The sequence below is a fragment of the Lonchura striata genome, chromosome 8 (assembly GCF_050655825.1).
Source record: "Lonchura striata isolate lonStrDom1 chromosome 8, ASM5065582v1, whole genome shotgun sequence".
In the NCBI taxonomy this organism is placed as follows: Eukaryota; Metazoa; Chordata; class Aves; order Passeriformes; family Estrildidae; genus Lonchura; species Lonchura striata.
In genome coordinates, this window is record NC_140710.1 from 31,925,815 (window position 1) to 31,946,766 (window position 20,952).

General features: G+C 42.4%; 1 protein-coding gene across 7 annotated transcripts in view; it reads left to right on the forward strand.

The window, feature by feature from the left end:
* Positions 1-20,952, forward strand: part of TEDC1 (tubulin epsilon and delta complex 1) — a 68,819-nt gene that overhangs the window by 20,850 nt on the left and 27,017 nt on the right. For all 7 annotated transcript variants that reach the window (XM_085586898.1, XM_085586899.1, XM_085586901.1 and 4 more), the window contains one exon: positions 5,251-5,349. In XM_085586898.1, the coding sequence (XP_085443024.1) occupies positions 5,251-5,349 (99 nt within the window). The remainder of the gene's footprint in view (positions 1-5,250; positions 5,350-20,952) is intronic.

Genomic DNA, 20,952 nt, shown 5'->3' on the forward strand with positions numbered 1-20,952 from the left:
TGCCTGGTAGAAGCAAGACAGAGAAACAAAACATTCTGGTTCCCCAGACAAGAAGTAGCGATGCAGAACTATTAAGTTCACTGGAAATATGGGTTCAAAATGTTAAGCATAAATATTTAAAGTAATAGCAAAATAAAATGCAAAATCTCTCTCTAAAGTACTAGGGGACATCTCAGCAGAACCCAAAGTTTGCTTTTAAATCAGGAATCAGTAATGGTCCCTACACTGCTAAGGTTCCAGTTCTCTTCCCATTTATGAATTTAGATGCCTGTCTAATCACAAATATCTGGGAGCATTGTATCTGTTTAGGATGGAACCAGCCTTCAGTCCCAAATTCGACAGTGGTGGTGACTCCAGAAACAAAAAATACAGTTCTTAAGATAGTCCTAAAAGTTATTATGTATTATTTTCCCTAGGTCCTCTTTCTCCATTTATATCTCTTTAAATAGCTTAAATTGAACCAGCTATTACTGTACTCAAAACCTTCACAGAAAACCTTTTTCTGAGACTAAAAATGGTTTGGGGAAATTTCTTCCAAAAGTACACATCAAAAAGTTGTCAGAACCACCTTCACCTTTGAATGAAGATGTTTTCTTGGTTTTAATCCTGTGTCTGACAGAGCAAGTGCTAAAAACTATAATGAGGTTATATTTTGTTCTTTCCATGAACTGATTGCTAGGGCAGATGTCTGATGGACAGCCCTAGGGAAGAGGGATCAGATGCTGTGTGTGCAGCATCCAAAAGAACCTTTTGCTTCTCACTGACCACTGCTGATGTGCCTCCCTGGTCTGGGAGCAAAGGTGGCCATTCCCTCTAAGTGCCCGTGTGGTCCTTGACTTTTTGCACTGTGATGGGGTTGGGAGAGGTCAACCTCAAATGAAATGATTGGCATCTTCTCCCCTTGATAAACTACCTCTGTTTAAGGATGCTGGTTTTTCTAGTAGGTGAGGCAAATACCTCCATAACTCATCATCAGTGCTCTGATTTATGTGAGACTTGACAGTAACAAGTCATTAGGCAGCTCCAGTGCCTCAGCTTGCAGTTAATGAGGCCAAGGAAGAATTAAGAGCAGGTCAGACCTGGGAGCTGGAGTACAAACAGAGGTACTCTCAGTGGTCCAAATGAGGCTCTGAGGTAATGAAGAGATGTGCTGATGGGGCAACATGCTAAAATCTTGTTGGCAAGGGAGATAAGAGATTATGACCCTCCTGTGGAAGTTGTACTTTGAAATAAACTTGTAGTTTTTTTTCCCCTTTTTGGCTATCTAAGGCAAAATGTGTGCTAAAGTTAGGACAGTCAGACAACTACAAGAGACAGGTTAGCTATGCTGCAGGTCCCTGGACCACGATTTCCAGAATCTGGGGGAATAAGCAGGAGGGAGAATTGTGTCTCTGTTCATCCGGGTTCCCAAAGCTGTCGTTCCTGCCCTCTGCAGTAGTCATTGCTGAGTGGAACTGCAGGCAGCAGTGGTGCTGGTGGTGGTTGTCACAGTCAGGGCTGCACCTTGGGGGTACCCAAAGCAGGATGGAACTGAGCCCAGCTCCTCCACATGTGAACCCACACTGGTATTATGTGTGCAACTGTGGGAGTTCAGAGCTGTAATAAAGTGCAGTGCTCTGATTTATATTTTAGTTTGAATTAAAAGTAGAATAGAAAGGTAAATGTGATTTTGTAAAGACTTCATTACAGTGCCACATTAATGTTAGCATTTAGGGTAACACAAAATATAACATATTTACACAATTTAACAGCTGTATAAACAATAATTGATATTTCCTGACTCTTTCTAGAGAAATTGCTTTTACTAATGCATTAATTTGCAAACTTTTAAACTATTTTATGTGTTAGAAGACTGAATTGACCCAGTATGACCTCTATATGAGCTGCTGCTTTCCTCTAATAAACCACAAGCACAGTATGCAAAAGGCTAATGAGTGTTATGTTTTTTAATTATGTTGGCAGATTTACAGAGGGCTTTCTCTACAAAATGATAATTACGGCTTTTACTCTCTCTGTTTAATAATGTACCAGGTTATGTGTCTCAGCTGTGGAACAATCTTATTTACTGCTCATCAGGAGCTATAATTTTTGTCAACTGGTGGCAACACTTCTGCAGATCTCATTCTGTGACTCACACGGGCTCTGAAATGCTATTTTCTCTATTTGGGCCTTTCTGAGAAGAACACAACACAGTTGGAAAAAAATGTTCTTACTCAGAAGATGACTGCTCTTCCTTCCACTCTGTATTTTTAGTACAAATGTTGCTGTATCCTCTATCTACTCTGTCCTGCCTGCAGCCACCTGAGGTGGATGGGATGAAGTTCTGCAATCCCCAAGAGAGGAAAGCCTCCCTGGAGCTGCAGCTGGTCCCGTGCTGGGAATTGCTTGTTAGGTGGCCTGCCTGGCTGTTCCTCTTTGCTGGCTGCTCTGTTCAGTGACTTCAGCTCCCAGAAGGCACGTTGAGCTTACAGAAGCACACATGTCCTGCTGTAGGAGGAAGACTTCCTGAGGGAAATCTTAACCTCTCTGTTTCTGAGGAAGTTTGCAGCCTGAGGCAATGAGCTGTTGAATAACGTTTTAATGGCTTCTTGACATGGGCAGGTTGGCTCGCTTTGAAAGTATAATGTAGTAATACCATTCTCATTCTCTCAAAATTCTCAGTGGTACATATTTACCTGGTGTGCCTTCAAATACATGGGAACGTGGAGAAAAAATTACTGTGTGAAGGCACTCCTCTTTGTTCCTTCTGTTCTTTTTCTTTCTGTCAAATGCCAGAAGAATCTGTCTGCCTGGGTTTTGATCCCTGCTCCCTCTTGAACTCATAGGAGAGAGCAGTTGTTCTTATTTATTCTTTGAGTTACCACTTTGCCTTAATAATGTAAGAAGCCTTGCATGGTTTCAGCAAAACAGGAAGGAACCTGTATAGTTTAAAACTTCCATTTGGGTGAGGCTCTGTTAAATGCACTGTGCCACAGTCAGTGTGTTATAAAAAACAGAGGAACAGGTGAGTTTCTGCAAAACTGATTAATATCCTGGGGTTCTTTTCCATCCTGAAGTAGTGGAGGGTTAGATCAGTCTCTGAGATGATTTTTTTTTTTTTTAAGGAGGTGAATATCTGATTATGGGCTGTGCATATGGCTTAGTAAGAATAAAATGATGTTAAATGGAATTCTCAGTGATGGAAGAAGAATTTAACATAACTGGAATTATCAGATCATGGTAAAGCAACAAAAATTGTTTCAATATACTTGGAAACTAATAGTTGTATTGTTAGTAAGAATGCAGAGCAGCACTGGGAATTACCACCTATGAATGGAGTGGTTTCTTGTGCCCCCTCTCAGATGTTAACAATATAAAATAATTAATCTGTTAACAACATAAAATAAGATGTAGTGCAGTGGATCAGATGGGTTGTATCTATGTATCTGAGGTAGTAAGAGTAAAGGGACAAGGACAAAGTCTTGAGCTCTGAATAATAGAGGGCAGGGACTGGTGCTGGGTAATTACCTCATTGTCAGTAATTTATGAGTGAGCTAAACTGCAATTGTTAGATGCATCTGTACCTTGACATGAAAAATCTACCATGTTGCTCTGGGAATTGCTACCTTGTTTATTTATATATTTTTGTCTGTTTGGTTTGAAAGTCTTTGCTTTTTTCCCTATGGTGAATTTGCCATTAGATCTCAGAAACACATTCTTTAATGCACTAGAATTTTTTCCTCTCATGCAAATGTGTGTGAACCATGAGCAAGCCCCCTTTTCATCTTCTCTAGGTGAATTAGGCACTCTGCAGGGAGAGCAGCTTGAGTGAGCTCAAGGGCATTTAGGAATTGGTGCTGGAAACTGCCCAGAAGTGGTGCTGAGTGTGGGGGGCTGTGCCTGTGCTCTCTTGCAAAGGTTAGTGTGAGGTTAAATCTGACCTGCTCTGCATCGGGGTATTCCAGTGCCAAGGAGCAACAGCTTGGCATATTCTGCCTCTCACCCTCTCACCCTCTCACCAGCCACTTCTGCTTTGGTGCTCTTTCCCTTTTTAAGGCTTGTTTGTCTTCTATTAGTCATCAGTAAGAGATAGCAAAAACACTAATACTGGATTATTTCGGTATCCATCCAGTCTGTTCTCAGGGGGACACCTTATTCCTCTGTTGTTACAGCTTTATTGTATTTGTTTTGGGCTTTACCAGGGATGCTGCTGCCACCTACCCTGGAAAAGGGGCTGAAATTCACTGCTGGTGCTGGGGGCCCAAAGGTTTGTCAGCCAGAGTTACGCAAGAATGCAGCAGGGAGAGAGAGGAGTGGCAAGTGGAAAGGAAGAACATTGTGTGGGGAGGTGCTCTTTTATTTTTAAACTCGCACAGCTCTGCACATGTGACAGATGGTTGTCACCAGCAGTAAGTTTTGGGAAAGGAACGCTAAAATATTCTGAAGTTTCATGGAAGGGTTGATAATTACCCAGTGCCTGTCAATTTTAAAATAGTTGTCAATACCCAAGTGTGTGATAAAGTTCATATTAGAATAAAGGAAGAAAAGCAGGAAACATTCTCTGTCTTCTGGCAGAAATATTAATGAAATATGAGTGATTGTCTGACAAATGTGCACTGCTATCTTGTTTGGCAGCTGCAGTTATTACAGTTACAAAGGGATCAGCTCTGAATAGGAGGAATTGCTTTTTATTGTTCCCTTGACTAACTTGGGGAGCTTCTTCATCAAGTAATTGATGATACTATCACCAGTGCAGCTGGGACCAGGTCTTGGTAAGCAAAAGCCAACAGTATAGAGCAGCAAAAGAGAGCCTTACTGTAACTAGGTAGCATTTCCTTCTTAAAAGAAAGAAATAAAAATTATTTTGAGAGTATGCTTTAGCTCAGTTGAGACAGCTGCTATCTGTGTAAATGGTTTCTCCTTTCATGCCATGCACCCATCCATGTGTGCTGTAAGGAAAAAGACTTTGAGACAGGCTGAAGAGAGAAACCTTCAGCTTTCCTGTGGTAGCAGAGGTTGCAATTCCTGCATGTGGTTCTGGCAATGCTACCAGATGGACCATTTTGTGAGCTGGTTGTGGTGCCTGTTCTCCTTTCCATTCTGGCTGTTGTATTGGTGGTAGCACTCACACCTGTACATGTCCATTGGGAAAGGCTTTGTGAGCACTGGTCACATCACCCTGCCAACCCACACGGCTGTTGGGTGGTACTTAATGATCTTAATGATCTGCTCCTTGCACTGACAAATGTCTTTTAAATTAATCTGTTCCAGATCCATTTATTCACAAGTGGCTCCCACATGGACCAGAACCTCGGACATTTTTCTGTCACAGAAACAGATCTCATTAGACAACCAGAGAACTACAAGCAGGTAATGCTTCTGCTGTAATTCTTGGATGCTCAGTATGCTTTACACAAACATTGTAAAGGATTGCATTTTTTATAGCTTTTTTTTTTTTTTTACTTCGTTTCTAGCAGAAGTAAGGGCTTATATATTGAATTTTCAGTTTCTTCACTTATTTGTATTCACCAAATTTGGTTTGATAGAACATAAGCCCAGAGGTATCAGGGTAAGTTTTATAAAACCTGATAGACAAGAAGTGGGAAGAGACCTGTCTTGAAGTGCTGCTGGAGAAAAGGCTTGTAGAATAAAAGTCTAGATAAGTTGGCTGACTTCCTGTTGTATTCTGCCAGTAACCACAACTGGGCCAGTCAGGCACAGTGTCTGCCTGTGGCCCTGCCTGAGCAAGACAGAACCTCGTAGGAAAACAGAATTTTTCCCAGTCTGCTGTTTTACCCTGAAGGATAAATTCCTACTGCTCTCAATTACTCAATTATCATAGGTGTTTCAGTTCATTATCTGAAGTAGCTTAATTCACTTCTTTTAATGCAGTATAATACATTTGTTTTAAAAAATCATTTTCTAAAAGTTCATTAAGTGTGAAACTGAAACAAGATGGAAATTTCAAGCTCATCCCTAACAAAATCAATATTTGGCAAATTTCTGCAGTCTGTCCAGACGTGTTTGCTCAAAGAAGATATTCTTTCTGCTGTTTGCTTAAGAATGAAAGTGGGCATTGTAAATATTCTGCACAAAGAAATTCGGGAAAATAGATTTGAAGGTGGGAGGATAGTTTTATGTTCAAAACCCCTAAAGTGCAGTGCACAATAATCTTTCATTGCTGAGTATTTCTTGGATGAGCAGTTCATATTCAGCCTCTTGGTAAGATGCATCTGTGTAGAACATTTTCCTGGAAAACGACTGTTTTTCTGGCCTTAAGTCAGCTTGGAATTTCTTTGTCACTTGTGCTTCACAGTGCCCCTCCTATGGTGTTTCAGCAACTCAGAACACACATCAGCACCTTGCTCTGAAGTCTGTAGTCTTCCAGATCTTAGCAAATGCCTGTAAAGGTCTGGCAGGCTGGTACTAGAAACTTCCAGCCTCTGCAGAGGGCCTTTGCAATGACCTTTTTTCCCAAAGCCTTACCCTGAGTATGTCATGGATCTATTGCAATAAAGCTTAATAATACTCTTGGTATTTGGTTTTGACTTCTTTGGTAATGAATCATTCCCAGGAGCTTTTTCTTGCATTCTGCTCCCTTTCCTGGATGCTTGCTCCAGGTGTTCTGTTCAGAGGAGGCTCAGGATAAAATGGAAGGAGTTCTCTGTTGTAAGCATTGTGGTTAGGTAGAGTGCTGTATTCAAGAAGGTTCAGTGGGCAGCTGTGTTGTTTAGTTAAAATCAACAAAGTCTTCGTTCCACCTTTCCCAGGCTTAAACAGCAAATATGCGAAACAAAACCAGGGTGATGACTGAGAGGCAGGGTGACAAAAAATGTTTTCTTTAAATAAACTACAAGTGGCCACAGTCTGTCTCCAGTTTCTGGGCTCTGACAGGTGCAATCCCAAACAGGCTTCAGCTCCAGTGCATGTGTGTTGAAAATTCCTTTCTTATGTCGCTTACTGCTTGGACTAATCCAAAATTGGAATTATTTGTCAGTATAATCAGCTGTGAAATTCTTAACCTCTTAAAGCTCTCAAACCTATTCAAGAAAGGTATTCTAAGCTGCTCTCTTGAGCCTGATTCTAAAATACACAGGAGAAATGCAGGAAGTCATTGCAACACTTGAGTTGCTTTTGAGAGCCTTATAATTGTTATGGTCACCATTTGAACATTCTTTGTAGATTTTGTCTCCCATTACCCTTGTTTGCCAAATGCAGCTTCTGGAAGTCATAGGCTCAGTATGTATGAAGAGCCTGGTACAGCAAGGTGGTGTGGGCTTGAAAAGGCATTGTTGTTTTGAGTGTCACTTTTCCAGATGGATCCAATACTCCATATGCAAAGTGATGCTACTTTGGAAAATGTAATAAAAAGCCTCTTAATTTTCAAATATCTTGCTAAGATTAAGTAAATTATGAGTGTTTGAATGGCTTGGTTTTCAAATATTGGTGCAGATGGCAGCACTCTGCCAAATGTTTTCTCCAAAAACTGTGAAATTGTTTTTTTTTTCTTTTCAAGTAAATGAGACATTTCTCTTAATGCTACCTCAAGTAAGGACCTGCTGAATGGAAGAATAAAAAGAGCAAGCATGTCACTATGCTTTACTGTAGTGCACCTCTCTTGGTGGAGGATGTTATGAATTCCTTCTTATCCTGGGCATCCTTCAAAGCCTAGCAATGCAAAGTGGATCACAGCATCAGAAATTTGCTATCACAGAAGGGACTTGGACTCTTCCTTTTTAAGCCTCGAGTTCATTTTAATCAAAAATACCCTGCGAGAAAAGTTGCTCTGTTTGCATCAAAACAAGAGATGTTTAGTCTGACAGGAAAAGTGTGATAGGATACAGATAGCTGTGAAGTCAAGCTTCACTTTATGAAATGTAGAAGTCACGCTGCTCCTTTTCTATAGAAGATGCATATTAACTTATTTAAAATGTTCTTTCCTTGGGTTTTTTGGACTGTAAAACACTTTTAGTGCTTTTATGTACAGGGATTTTACTGGACATTATTATTCCTCTATCATCATAAATGTCTTTGTCAGATTCTCAGGGCTGGAAGTTTTCCAAACCTAATGGTTTTAATTATGTTTTTCTCTAGTGAGGCATGATCAAAACTCCAACTTCTCCTGTGGTTTGGCCGTGGTTATATGTATGTGTGTGGCTGTGAGCTGCAGGTCACTGTTTGGCTCTTGTGCTGCCTTTGGCTGTCAGGGGAGGGGAGGTGGTGTTATTCCAGCTGGAGCTCAGTTTCCAGTGCAAGCACAGAAGTCCTTGGTCAGTGGGGATGGTTCTGGAGCTGTTTGCCCGAGCCCGTGCTGGAGCACACAAATTTGGGAGCTTGGGGGCAGGTCATTGCATCTTTTCTTGAATATCTCCTGCACTTATCAGTTAGTGTCCTAGAATGTAGTCCAGAGCGCCCTGAGTCTCTTGTGTTCTGATGCATTTTCCAAGGTGATGGGCACTGCTTGTGTTTAAATGGTTCCCCCCAGCAGCTGGGGTGAGGCAGGGGGCTGCTGCTGTTTGCCAGCCTGAAATATCTCCAGGGCAGGAATGGAGTTCTGGTCTCTGGCACTGCAGCTGATACAGCTGGAAAGCACACTTGGGAGAGCAGGCAGGTGATGTGGCCACATCTGCCCCAAGCTTTCCAGGGCAGTAATCCTTTCCAAGGATGTGGTCTCATTCCTCTTTCTTGCCTATCAAGTCCACCTATCTTAATTTTGCACAGCAGTGTTGCCAGTTCTGAAGTTTACCTTGGGCTCAAAAAAGTCTATGTTGCACTTAAGTCATTAAATTAACTTTCTTACCCAATTGTTACTATATAGAGATCAATGAATCAAATCAAAGCACCTTAGTCCTTCAGTTTCCTCTGTCTCTTCATATACTGCTTTGTATGTGGAATTCAATCTTAGGAGAGATTAAAAGTTGAAACTCAGGTCATTGGTGCAATGTTGGTAGTGCTGGAGTGATCACTGAAATTGTAATGAGTAAAGATGACACCTTTAAATGCCCGTAAATCAATTTACTGAGTGTGACAGCAAATAAATAATGCAGATGTCTGCCAGATGGACATGCAGTGAAATTTATAGAACTTGGATGTGAATAGCTAATAATTTTGTTTCAGAATTTTATGAAGAATGTTTGTTGATCATTAATGTGTTTTAAAGGTGATTTATTTGGCATAAGAAGCTAAGGTTCTTGGTAGCAAGTAAATGAGAGCAAACAAATAGTGTGTCTGACTTTGCATACATAATGTATGGTCAATTCCATGCCCATAAAAGATTCAAGGGAGCTTTAGCTCTCCAAGCAGCAGGGATTGGGTGGGATAGGGTAGCAAGTGCAGGCACAGCACTAATCTGCTTTCTGGACTGTTGCTTTATCAGGAAAGGACACGAGTGTGAAGTATCTGTATTGCTTCCTTCAGTCAGGTGGGATCCGTAATTTCTTACTGGGTTATTTGAGGGATAACTGATCAAGATGTAAAGTGAACCCTAAATCTTGTGGCAGTTTCCATTTAAAACATCTGTCCCAGATGGCTGTTACAGATGGGTGACACAACAGGTTTATTCTCTGTGAGCAATAGCCCGTGGTTTGAATTCATGCAAAGCACTAAAGAACTGCTGTTCTTTCCAGAACAAGTGCGTTCAGATTGGATTAGGAGCTGATAGTCTTGGAATTCTCAGAAATGCTGAATGTGCATTTAACAGTTATTTTTTCATGGAAGTGGAGACTTCAGTTGGTGTCATGGGCTTGTGCACTTGCACGAAGTGCCTTGTATCTGCTGAAGTTCTCTGCAGAGACAAACCAGTGATTTCAGTGCATCCAGGGGACAGCACCACCTCCTGGAACATGTGTGGGGGCAGAGCTGCCAAAGTAAGGGCTGTCAGCCAACACAAGGTATTTTTCTGGCTGCTGGATAATCACTGTGCTACTGCATTATCTCCAGAAATGGATCTCAGGTTGTTCACCCCCTTGGATGAAAATGGAATAACTGTGGCAGGACAGTTTCAGCTGCTGTGTCCCAGGCTATATTTGGTGTCCTTGTGTTGGCTGCTTGGGGCTTGCTGGAATGTTCCCAGTGGTGACAGGCACTGCAGGCAGGCGCTGAATGAAAATAAACAGTTAAACCCCTCTGATAAGCTTGACACTGTGTCACGTTGTTGATTTGACACAGACCTGTGCTAGTATTTCTGTAATCAACCCTGTTGTGGTCTTGTATGGTGAGGTGAAGGATATGTAACCTTATTTGAATTTCAAAGAGCCTGTTAGGGAGCCATCTGATATTTTATAATGTCCTTCCATCTGTTGTACAAGAAGCAGTTCAAGCCACATATTTCTCAGAGTGTACATACCAATGGGAAAAAATGACATTCATCCTATAGACCATGTTGCTGCTGGGCAGAAGATTTAAGTCAGGAAATGAAGGCTTGTACTGCACGTAAATTCCAGAAAAAAGGTTTGGTGTTTAGTGAAAAAATGTCCTTGAGCTTCAAGGACAAGCTGCCTTCATTGGTAGGAATTGTCATAGATTCATGATCTTCTCTGGTACTCTGGCAACTAATTCTGTTTGGTCTGGCCCTCAGCTGTTCATGTGTTCATTGTTTCATTCCCTTAGTAAAAGCCATAGTTGTGTCATTTCTATCCTCCAATTGGATCACTATTTTGTGTTGTAGCTCCTGGTCTAATTAAGGGCAGCTTTGCCTATTTGTAAAGTAAAATTGTGTTTTACTTCCCTGGAAAAAAAAAGAATACTTGAAATTTCTCAAATGGCTCCTGCATAAAAAATAATATAGCATAAGAGTAGTTGAACTGGGACTTGTGAGTGTTTGTGAAAACATGGGGTTTTCCTGTTTTGGTTTTCTTTTTGTGCCTGTTCTGTCCAAAATCCCTCTTTGGCCAGTGCTGATGTCTCAGATATTGTCATGGAGTTTCATTTTACTAGGAGCTATGCCAGGGTCTGTGTGAGCTTTTCTCAGAAAGAACCAGTTTTCAAAGTGGGCAGAGACTGTGTTGCTGCAAATGAGATTTTAAAGGTGGAGAACAGTTTTCCCCAAAGGAGCACAAAGATCTGCAACAGTTCCTGGAGCAGTAGCTCAGACAGCCAAGCTTTGGAGAATCTAAACACAATGAGATTTTAGACTTACACTACACACCACTGGAATTAACTTAGTTTGAATCAGTAGTGACTTCTGACCATTTCCCAGATCTGCTTCCAGGGCTTCAGATAGACCCTTGAATTGAACCTTTGGATTTTGGCACTGTTAAATTTTCAGATCAACAACTAAACTGCTAGGTTCTGCAGCAAGAACATTTTTAAAATTTTCTTTTTCAGCTTTCTAAAGATACGGGTTTTACTAGTTCAATGCATCAAAATTTTTACCTGTTTCTAAGCAAGTTTATTTTTCCTTGATGATTGATGATGGCTGCATGTTAATTAAGTTATTCAATGATTAAATGAAATTAAGCTTTAGAGCTGCTGACCTTTAATAAATTTCAAGGTTCACCAAAGAATTGTATGTTAGGCCCATGGACACACATGTTTTGAAAAGGTCAATTATGACAAGTTTTTTGAATTTACATAATTATGCTCACCAAAACACTTGGAATAAAAATAGCAAATGCTTTGTCCTTTTAAAGTATTTTCCTCTCTTCCTGTCTTTAATTTGCTTTTACTAAGCCATTCCAACGTTATTCATTGAAGAACATAGGGAATGTGGACTGTGTTGGGAGCTGAAGCAGAACTCTGGGAAGGGGTAGGAAGGAGAGTGAAGAACCTTTTTGCTCTGGCCCTTGTCCAGTGATGTCAGGAGCTGGGAGAGGCACATGGACAAGAAGCCTGAATGAGGCATTTTGGAAGCAGGGTAGCTCTGATGTGAAAGAATTCAGATGATAGGGATGAAAAGAAACTGAGTGAGGCATCAGGGGCTGAATATAAACAGGAAGACCAAGATTGGAGAGCAAAATGAGGGCAGGGAAGATCTGTCTAAAGACCTGGATCAGTGTCTTGCTCCTTGTGGGAGTCTGAGAAGTCACCCTTGTGCAGGAAATGTCATCCCCCTCCAGTGATGGTTCAACCTCCTGATGCTGCAGGAGGAGTTTTCAAAAGTGCCTTTCTAAAAACATCAAAGTTATCAGTAATCTGAATGGGAGCACAATTTTGGCGTGTAAGGTATGTTTATTAGGAGCGGTGGTGTCATTCAGAGGGCAGGGTGCCTTGTTTGTGGATCACAGCAGTGCTGAAGAAAGTGGGTGATGAAGGTAGAGAAGGGTGGGAGAGCCTCTGGGAGAGGAAGGAAACCTTAGCAGCTGACAGTTGTCTTTTGTCCTGGAGTGCTGCCAGATGTCTCTGCCTTTGGATTCTCAAGTTAACTAAACTTTCCAGGGAGGGCTGTTCAGAGGGTTGCAAGTTGTTGAGCTGTGTTGGGGAGATGTATCCAAAAAAGTGCTTTATAGTAACTTCTAAATTTCCTGAAAATCATGTCTTGGAAGTCTCAGTTAAGGCATCCAAAAGTAATGGAAGCATTTTACTTACATCTCCTTGTTTTCATTTCCCACTTGTGGCCTGGCAGCAACGCTATTGTTTCACATGGGTCATTAGTGAAGATAAGTTGTTTCTATTCAAGATAAAAATTCTGCCTTTAGAATGGGATTTGAATGATGTGTGACAAATAAGGCAATGGTTTCCCTCTGAAGAACAAACAGAATAATATGCCATTTGAAAGGAAAAGGAATAACATGTGGAGTGAGCACCAGCCAGTGTGTGCCCTTGGTGAGACAGATTATGAAGGGAAACATTTTGGTTGCATAATACTAGACCTTATACACATGGGAGGGTCAAATTAGTGTTGTTCAGGCAGCTTGAATTCTGGCACTTTTTAACTTTGAATGCTGCAGTTTCCAACTTTAGCATTTATCCTGCTGGGCTGTGCATTAGAGGTGTAAAACACGCTTCCTGCCATGTGCTCTGAACAGCACTGCCAGTGAAAGGCAATGCTTTCCTCCCCCCCTGTTAAATGACTTAATGTTTTGTATTGCTCTTTCAACAACAGTTACTTTAGACATTTTACATGCGTGGTAGTCAGGCTGGTGAGAAATAACATGGGAACTGGCATTAATATTGCAGAGGAGAGCAGATCTGATGATGTATTGCATTATATATGGGGCTCCAGCATCTAAATGCAGGAGGCCTGGAGGCTCACACAAGAAAGCTTGAGGGAGCTGAATGATCCAGAGTGCTGGAATTGTGATGGTGGTTGAAAGGAGGTTGTAAGGATGGGTTTAATATGAAGGTCACCTGCAGGCTAAAATGAAATACACCCTTGATGCTGCTCCATGATAATCAGGGTCAGGCATGTTGGCAACCCTTTTCTGAGCTGACCTTCTGACCCTGCCAGAGACTTCTGGACTGCTGCTTTCCCCTTGGTGCCCTGCCATCACTCAGGTGAATGGTGGAGCAAGAATGGGCTTTAAACCTCCCTGGGTTCTGTTGGTTGAAAGGTTTATTCTCTCTCTCTAGCTGTCTCTGGTGTTTTGGTGGTGTAATGTCAGGAGCAGAGTGGCTGCTGTGGTGCTGTGCACTGGAATTGATGTGCTGGGATGTGTAGAGCTCCAAAGCCCCCAGGGAGGAGAAGTTCTGTTGGAAATCCACGTTTACATATGTGTGAAGATGCTCAACACGATCCCTTTAAGTGTTGTGTCTTCTTAGTGGGACTGCCTCGATCACCTTTAAAATTCAGGATAGTTATTGCTCGTTGCTTTTCTGTGAGAAGGCTCTGTTGGTTTTAAGCTTGGTACACTGAGGGTTGTTTGGATTGGAAAAAGCTCTGGTGGATTTTGTTCTGTGTGCCTGGGAACCCCTCCCCACCCCTCCTGGTGCAGCAGTGGGTGCTGTCTTACAAAAGAGGTGATTTGGTGGTTGTTATTTTATTCCTGTAGAATAGGAGAGTGGCTACTGGGAAAACAGTTTAAAGAGAAATCCAAAGAATGCTGGGCAATTCAGATACAATTTTTCTTCCTCACATTTCATTGCAAGGCAAGAGTAAGTGCTAAGAAACAAAGGAGCTGTCAATGACAGCATGTGCTGCCCACCCTGTCCTACATGGCAGGAACAAAGAATAGTCTTCCTGCCTTTTTTAATGATTCAGTTTACAGGAGGAGAGGGTAGGCTGCCATGTCATTTTCCATCCGAAATGCTGTAGGCAAATGGTTTTCAGTTTGTTTCCTGACATTTTTCACATAAAACATGGTTTCCTCTAGACATTACTAAAACCTTTCGGAAACAGTGGATCCAGGTACTCATTTGCAAAAATAACGTAGAACAGCTTCAACCCTTGTCATCCGTATAAATTCAGGAAGAATTACAGAGGTCAAATGGCTTCAAAGCTGCTTTTAGACAGCATCTGCTTGTAGCTAAGTTCCTGATCCTTCTTAAGAAAGGAAAATCTTGGAAATCTCTGCCCTGCTGTGCACTGTGGAAGCAAGAGCAGTCAAATTGTGTGTGTTAATGTATATTGGGAGTTTCTAAGGCAGACTGAAGTCGATTTCAGAAGGGATGGCTGAAAAATGTGTTTAATATAAATTACTTGCCTTTGAATACTTTGTGTAGTCTCCTCTTGGGGCAGGCAATGGAGCAGTTGTCTTTGGTGAGGAATTCTCTCCTAACTTCCCTGTTCATGCCTGTGGTACTGCTGCTGGAGGTTTTACTTGCCCTCCAGAAGCAGGGGGGCTTGGCTTCCAGATCCTGTCTGGAAAATGGACGAGCACTATCCAGAGCCATAGAGTAGATGGAAGTCAGAGTGGAAGTTCAGGCTTGACAGGAGAAAGGAGAGTTAATTGAGGGAGAGTGGAGAGGCTAGAAATGTATGAATGACTCTTCTGCATGCTGTAGGAAGAAAGGAGCCTCTGCAGGAGCTAAACTGCTCTAAATCTCAAAAGGTGAATATGATCAAAACAATTTTCCTTCCCTGCAACTGGCTGTGGCATCAGTTGGTTTCTGCTCCTCTGATGCCTGCTGTTCCCAGCTGGTTCAGTTCCACCTGCTCTGGGACAGGCACTTGCCACCTCCACAGTCCCTCAGATCCTGCTGCCAGCTCTCTTTCAAAGCAGTGTGGAGTGTCCCATCCCAGGAGGAGGCAGGGTCATGTCATTAAGGAGCTTTCAGAAAGGCAGGTAGGCACAGAGAATGTGCCTGTGTTTGTGTATCACTGAAGGAAAATCCTGAAATCCTTATGGCCAAATTGGTCACAGGGGGGTTGCATAAGGAAGCAGTGGGAAAACGTTTGGGCCACTGAGCTCTAATTGGTGTCTGGTTGTTAGTGGTGTCCCTCTGGGGTCAGCTGGTGGTCCAGTACCCTTTACCAATAGCTGGGGGCTCAGGTGGGCAGAGGGTTGCCCAGGAGTCAGCAGTGTGCCCAGGCAGCAAAGGCTGACTGCATCCTGAGCACTATCAGCTGGAGTGCTGGGAGGGCAAGGCCAGGAATCCTGTCCTCTGCCACATCCCTGGGAGGGCAAGGCCAGGAATCCTGCCCTCTGCCACATCCCTGGGAGGGCAAGGCCAGGAATCCTGCCCTCTGCCACATCCCTGGGAGGGCAAGGCCAGGAATCCTGTCCTCTGCCACATCCCTGGGAGGGCAAGGACAGGAATCCTGCCCCTCTGCCACATCCCTGGGAGGGCAAGGCCAGGAATCCTGCCCTCTGCCACATCCCTGGGAGAGCAAGGCCAGGAATCCTGCCCCTCTGCCACATCCCTGGGAGGGCAAGGACAGGAATCCTGCCCCTCTGCCACATTCTTGGTAGGGCAAGGCCAGGAATCCTGCCCCTCTGCCCAGTCCCTGCCAGCCTGAGTGCTCGGTGTCCCTGTCCCAGCACAAGGACCAGAAGCAAATCCAGTAAGACCTCTGAGGTGGTCAGAGCTGGAGCATGGACCAAGTCCTTCTCAGAGTGCACTGGGACAGGAGAAGAGGCAGCAGGCACAAGCTGGAACATGAGAAATTCTGGCCGGGTTAAACAGGAAAAAATTGCCATGAATTGATCAAACTCTGAAACCAGATCCTGGAGAAGGGGTGACAGCTGTGATGTTGGTGTTCAGGACTTCAGGGTGAGCATCTTGCTTTGAAAAGGAGATTGTATTAGAGACCTCCAGGGGTTCCTTCCCACCTGTGTGGTTCAGCAGTGTTGGCATGAAGCCAGCTCCTTCAGCTTGCAGGCACTAGATTGTCATCAGTCATGAATCATTTAGTTGTTGAACTTTTTACCCAATTTCACTTTCCCAGTGCCCCTTCTTGGGAAGGATGCTCTGGGTTTTTTTTTTTTATTACTCCAGACAGGTTTAGTGCTGAAATATTTCTTCAGATATTTTTTTAAGCAAGGTGGCCTCTGGCTGCAGTTAGTGTCCAGTTGGAGGAACTGGAAGCATTATATAGCAACACTAAAGCAAATCATTCTACCTCATAGCATTATTACCTTGATCTGAAAATTTCCCCAGGCTGCAATTTGTCACTAATACTGCTTTCAGCTAAACTTATCCATACAAAAAAAGAGGAGTTAATAGAGCTGCCGTTCTGTAGTTGCCATCACCGGGTTTTTTTTGGATGAGTTATTGCTTAGTACATTTTACTGACCAAGCTTATAGAGTTCTTGGACCTTGAAAAATGATGCAATGGTTTATCACAGACTCCATAAATTGTTGGACTGTGCAGCAGCTGTATGTTAGACTCCTCCACCACAAGAAAGGAAGGTGTCTCTGAAACACATGTGACACAGAATATACATACTGAGCTGATGTGAACACGTGGTTGTGATTGCCAGTGGCAGAGCTGATGGAATGATACTGAGCTTCACTGCTGCTTTTGTGCTTTTGCTTGTTTTATGCCATACTTAACATAATTTGAATGCTGTGACAGTGACAATGACAGTGATATACTATAATGTAATTCCACCTGAGACAATGCAGCTGGAATTAATAAGCTGGAGAGACAAAGCTGAGGTATTTTGTCATCAGTTGGCATTCAGGTTTTTTTTTTTCTTTTCCTGGTGGAAGTGCTAGCAAACCCAGTGTGGGGAGCAAGCTGTCCAATCAGGGGATGCTTTGGGTCAGCACAGGGAGGACAGGCAGGCACTGTGGTCCCACAGTGCTACAGCAGAGGTTGGACCAGCATCCTGCCTGACGGTGAAGCTGAAGATGGAACTGCCACTGACCAGCTGAAGCTGGTGTGGTGAGAGGAGTGTCTTGTGTCCACATCCAAATCCCCTGGTCATGCTGTGCTGCCTCAACTTTCTGCCAGAGGACAGAGTGAGAGTGCTTGCTGATAGCTTTTGGTGATGGAGTCAGAAAGGGTCTTGTTGGTGTAGCCCAGGGGATCTTATCTGAGGTATTGGACCCTGAAGGAGCAAATTAAATATCAGGGAAAAAAAAGTTTGGGTGAGGAGCTTTAAAACTCCTGATTCATGTCTTGAATTGTGCCTTGAAACTAACAGTAGTCACTAGAAAGTGCAGAGCTGCTTAAGGAATCTGCCCTGTTGTTGTTTTCACGCCAAAGAGAAGAGTTACCAGCTTCTGACAGAAAAGAAGCTTCCCACTCTTCTTTTGTGCCAAAGTACAGCTATGGATGAAGGATGATCCTGAAGTGCCCCAGAACTATCATGGTCCTGTAATCCCTAACAGGGGCTTTGTGTCCTGTGTCTACCTCTGAATCAAAAATACATGTAACCCATCCAGAAAGCCAAGCAGGACAGGACCACTGCACTTTCCAGCCTCACTCCTCATTAAAGAAGCAGAGCACAGTTAAATTCATATATTGCAATGGGTCTGGCCACAGCTGAACTGTTGCTGGAATGCTGAATGGAGCTGTACTGCTTTTCTGGATGTGAGAATGCAGCTCAGATTGTGAGGAGACTGGTAGAGCTGCTTTTATAGCCTTGTAAAATTAAACTTTGTGTGCAATTGGCCCATAATGTTAACTCAGCTCTACTGGCAGGTATTTTTGTGTTTTTTTTTAAATAGCCAAGGAAATGGAGTTATAAAATCAGCTGTTACTCATGTTTTGCAAGAAATCTTGGGTTTGTGATTCTTTTTAAAGTTTGTTGCTTAATTTAAAGGAGTGTGAAAGAGACTAGAAAGATAAATTAATTGGCATGAGGAACTATAGCAGACTTTAAATTAGTAGTTTCTCTAGTCAGTAATACATTTTAGAATGTGTGAAAATACCTGCAGCACATATAGTCTAGGATGGCTTGTCAAAGAGCTAAGCTGGGTGAAACTGTACTCATATCAAGTGGTAATCCACATATTGAATACATTTTTAAATTAATTGTCCATGGCCTGTTAAAAATACTGGAAAATGGGCAAGTATATGGGGGGGAGGAAGGGAAAAATGACTATGGATAATGCTTTGTTCTGTGTACAGAAACAGTCTGAATAAAAGCAGAAGAATAATGCTCTTTTTTGACATCAGCTGCATGGGGGTTTTGGTTGGCAGTACAATAATAACAGCTGTCAGGCAGTACTGTGATACAATTTGATTATTTTCTTTAAAATCCTCTAGCTGAGATTTCTCTAAAGTAAATTGTGATTTTTGGTACCTACTGGATATGCTTTAACTGAGCTAAAGGTACTTGGTACTGCCTGAAAATTTGGCTCTTCAAGGATGCCAAATTGGGCACCCAAAATCATTGGTACCTTTAAGTGAAAAAAATACATACCTTTTTCATTCTTACATTATTGATCTTGACTGTTGAAGTATAAAACTTCAAGCTTCTTTTTCCTGGTATTTTTTCCATTTTTTAATATGTTTCCATGGGGAAAATGCCAAGTGATCCCATCATTGACCCGTTCCTCTGCAAATGAATGTCATCAATACATCCCAGTTCACTGCCTATCAATGTGAAAGCTGTAATACAATTTTTATCTGCCAAATGCCTCATTCTGTTTGTTTTAAATATAATTTTCTCTCAGTTGCATTTGAAACAGCTGTTTTCTGAATCCCTCCACAAATAGCAGTTACATTTTATAATGATGGTCTTTGTCTTTTACGTTTTTAACTAGTGGTTTGATTTTCTGCTCTCTGAGATAGCTCAATTGGAGTTTGAGCTGTGGTGGCATAAAACTGGTGTTGGTGGGTGGAAAGGCCACATATTTTGGTTTAGATATTGGAGATTTTGTACTTATCCAGACATCTGGAATTATACTCAGCACCCAAAACTGCTGTGTTTTGTGTTTTATGTATTGTGTCTTCTGCAAAAGATTGAAGTCCTGCTTCTCATCCACTTCTGTCCTCCAAGAGCCTTTCAGATCCACTGCCTTGTGATGGTTGGGCTGCAGTGCTCCTCTTGCTCTGTCTTGGCTTTCAATGGTATTTCACAGGCAGAGAAATTAGAGGTCTTTATTTGCCTTGTGCCTAGAGGCTGCTTGTTGTTCTGTAGGTTTGTGCTCCTCAGCTGCTTGTATTTCACACTACTCTACTGTGACTTTCTAGTTTCCAGCTTATTTTTTTTTTTTTTTTGTTTTAGCCTTCAAGGGATATGTGGCAATGTCTTAAATCAGCTTTGCTTCTGGAAAAATCACAATGTGGAGCTGAAACTTGGAGCACTGAGTGTGTCCACCTACAGTGTTGCTGATTTGTCCCAGCCTGAGATGGTTGTGATAACTGAGATTTTCTCAGTTTCTTGTGATGAATGAGGGTCTCAAAACTTAGCCATACCAAAGTTCAATTTGGATTGTGTGTGCCATTTTAAACCAAATTTAAACCTGAAAACCTGCCTGCCCGAGGCTCTCATTTGTCAAGGTTTGCAGGTTTTTTTCAGTTTTGTATTGATAGAGAAGATGTGTTGAATTCTTTTTGTTTCATATGATGCTTGGTTAGGTCTCTAAAGCCTTAATCCCAGTTATGGTTTGCTTCTGGTACCATAAATGGTATAACTTTCATGAATCTTTACCCCTTTTCTTTGCATTTTTTGGAATGGACTTCTTCACTTACCTTCTCTCCTGTGCTTTTGCGATATTCAGAACTAGAATTCAGATTACCCAAATGCACACTGAATAAAACCATTCCCTATTAAACAGCTACTGAGTAGTCTAGGTAGTTCTCCATATAAGCTTTCCTGCTAAGCCAACCCTGTCTCAAGCCTTGAGCAATTCTCCAGAAATGTTGGCGTTTGGGTGAGGTTTGCAGGGCTCAGGAGCCCACTGCAAGTTTTCTGTCTACAGACATGTATGAACAGTGATGAATTAGCAGTGTTTTGTCTCTAAGCCAAGAAACAGAATTTTTTGCTGAAAGACCATTTTTTTTGTCTGTCTAACAATAAAATGATTTTCTGAACATTTAGGCAGAGCAATTTTTGATTAAAAATAGTTTTGCCAGTGCTGTGGATGTTGAATTATGAGCTGTGGGGATTGGAGATTAAATACTTGTTGCAGGGAGCTCTCTGGAGCTGAGCCTGTGAAAAGGGTGCATTGTGCTGCAGATTTATGAAATATTGATTTCCATAACAGTCTACAGGCACTAATGATTTTTCTAATATGGTGGTAAATAATACGAAAGAGATTAATATCTCTACAGAAAAAGTAATTGCAAATATCTTTAAACAACATGCCAATTACACTTGGAGATGCTGAGGAAGATTCAACTTTGGCCTCTTGCTGGGTATGATGGGATGGGCAGAGTTGGAGAGGACCACTGGAGGCCACCTAGCCCGACCTCCCTGCTCAAGGAGGGAGCACGTTACTCAGGGCTGCGTCCAGATGGCTTTTGAATATTTTCAGGGAAGTGTCCAAAGCCACCTAGATCATCTTGTCACCTCGGACTTCTGCTGCTGAAGCTCTGCTGCTCCCTGAGGTCTGGGATCTGCCATGGAGGCTGGATGTTTGGTTTTAGAGGTCACAGCCACGTGCTGGAGGAAGCAAGGCTTGCTCTGTACAGAGTTAGCATCCTTCTGCATCACTCTGGGGTTTCCTGGCAGCCTGCTCTGAGGCAGCTCAGCTAGG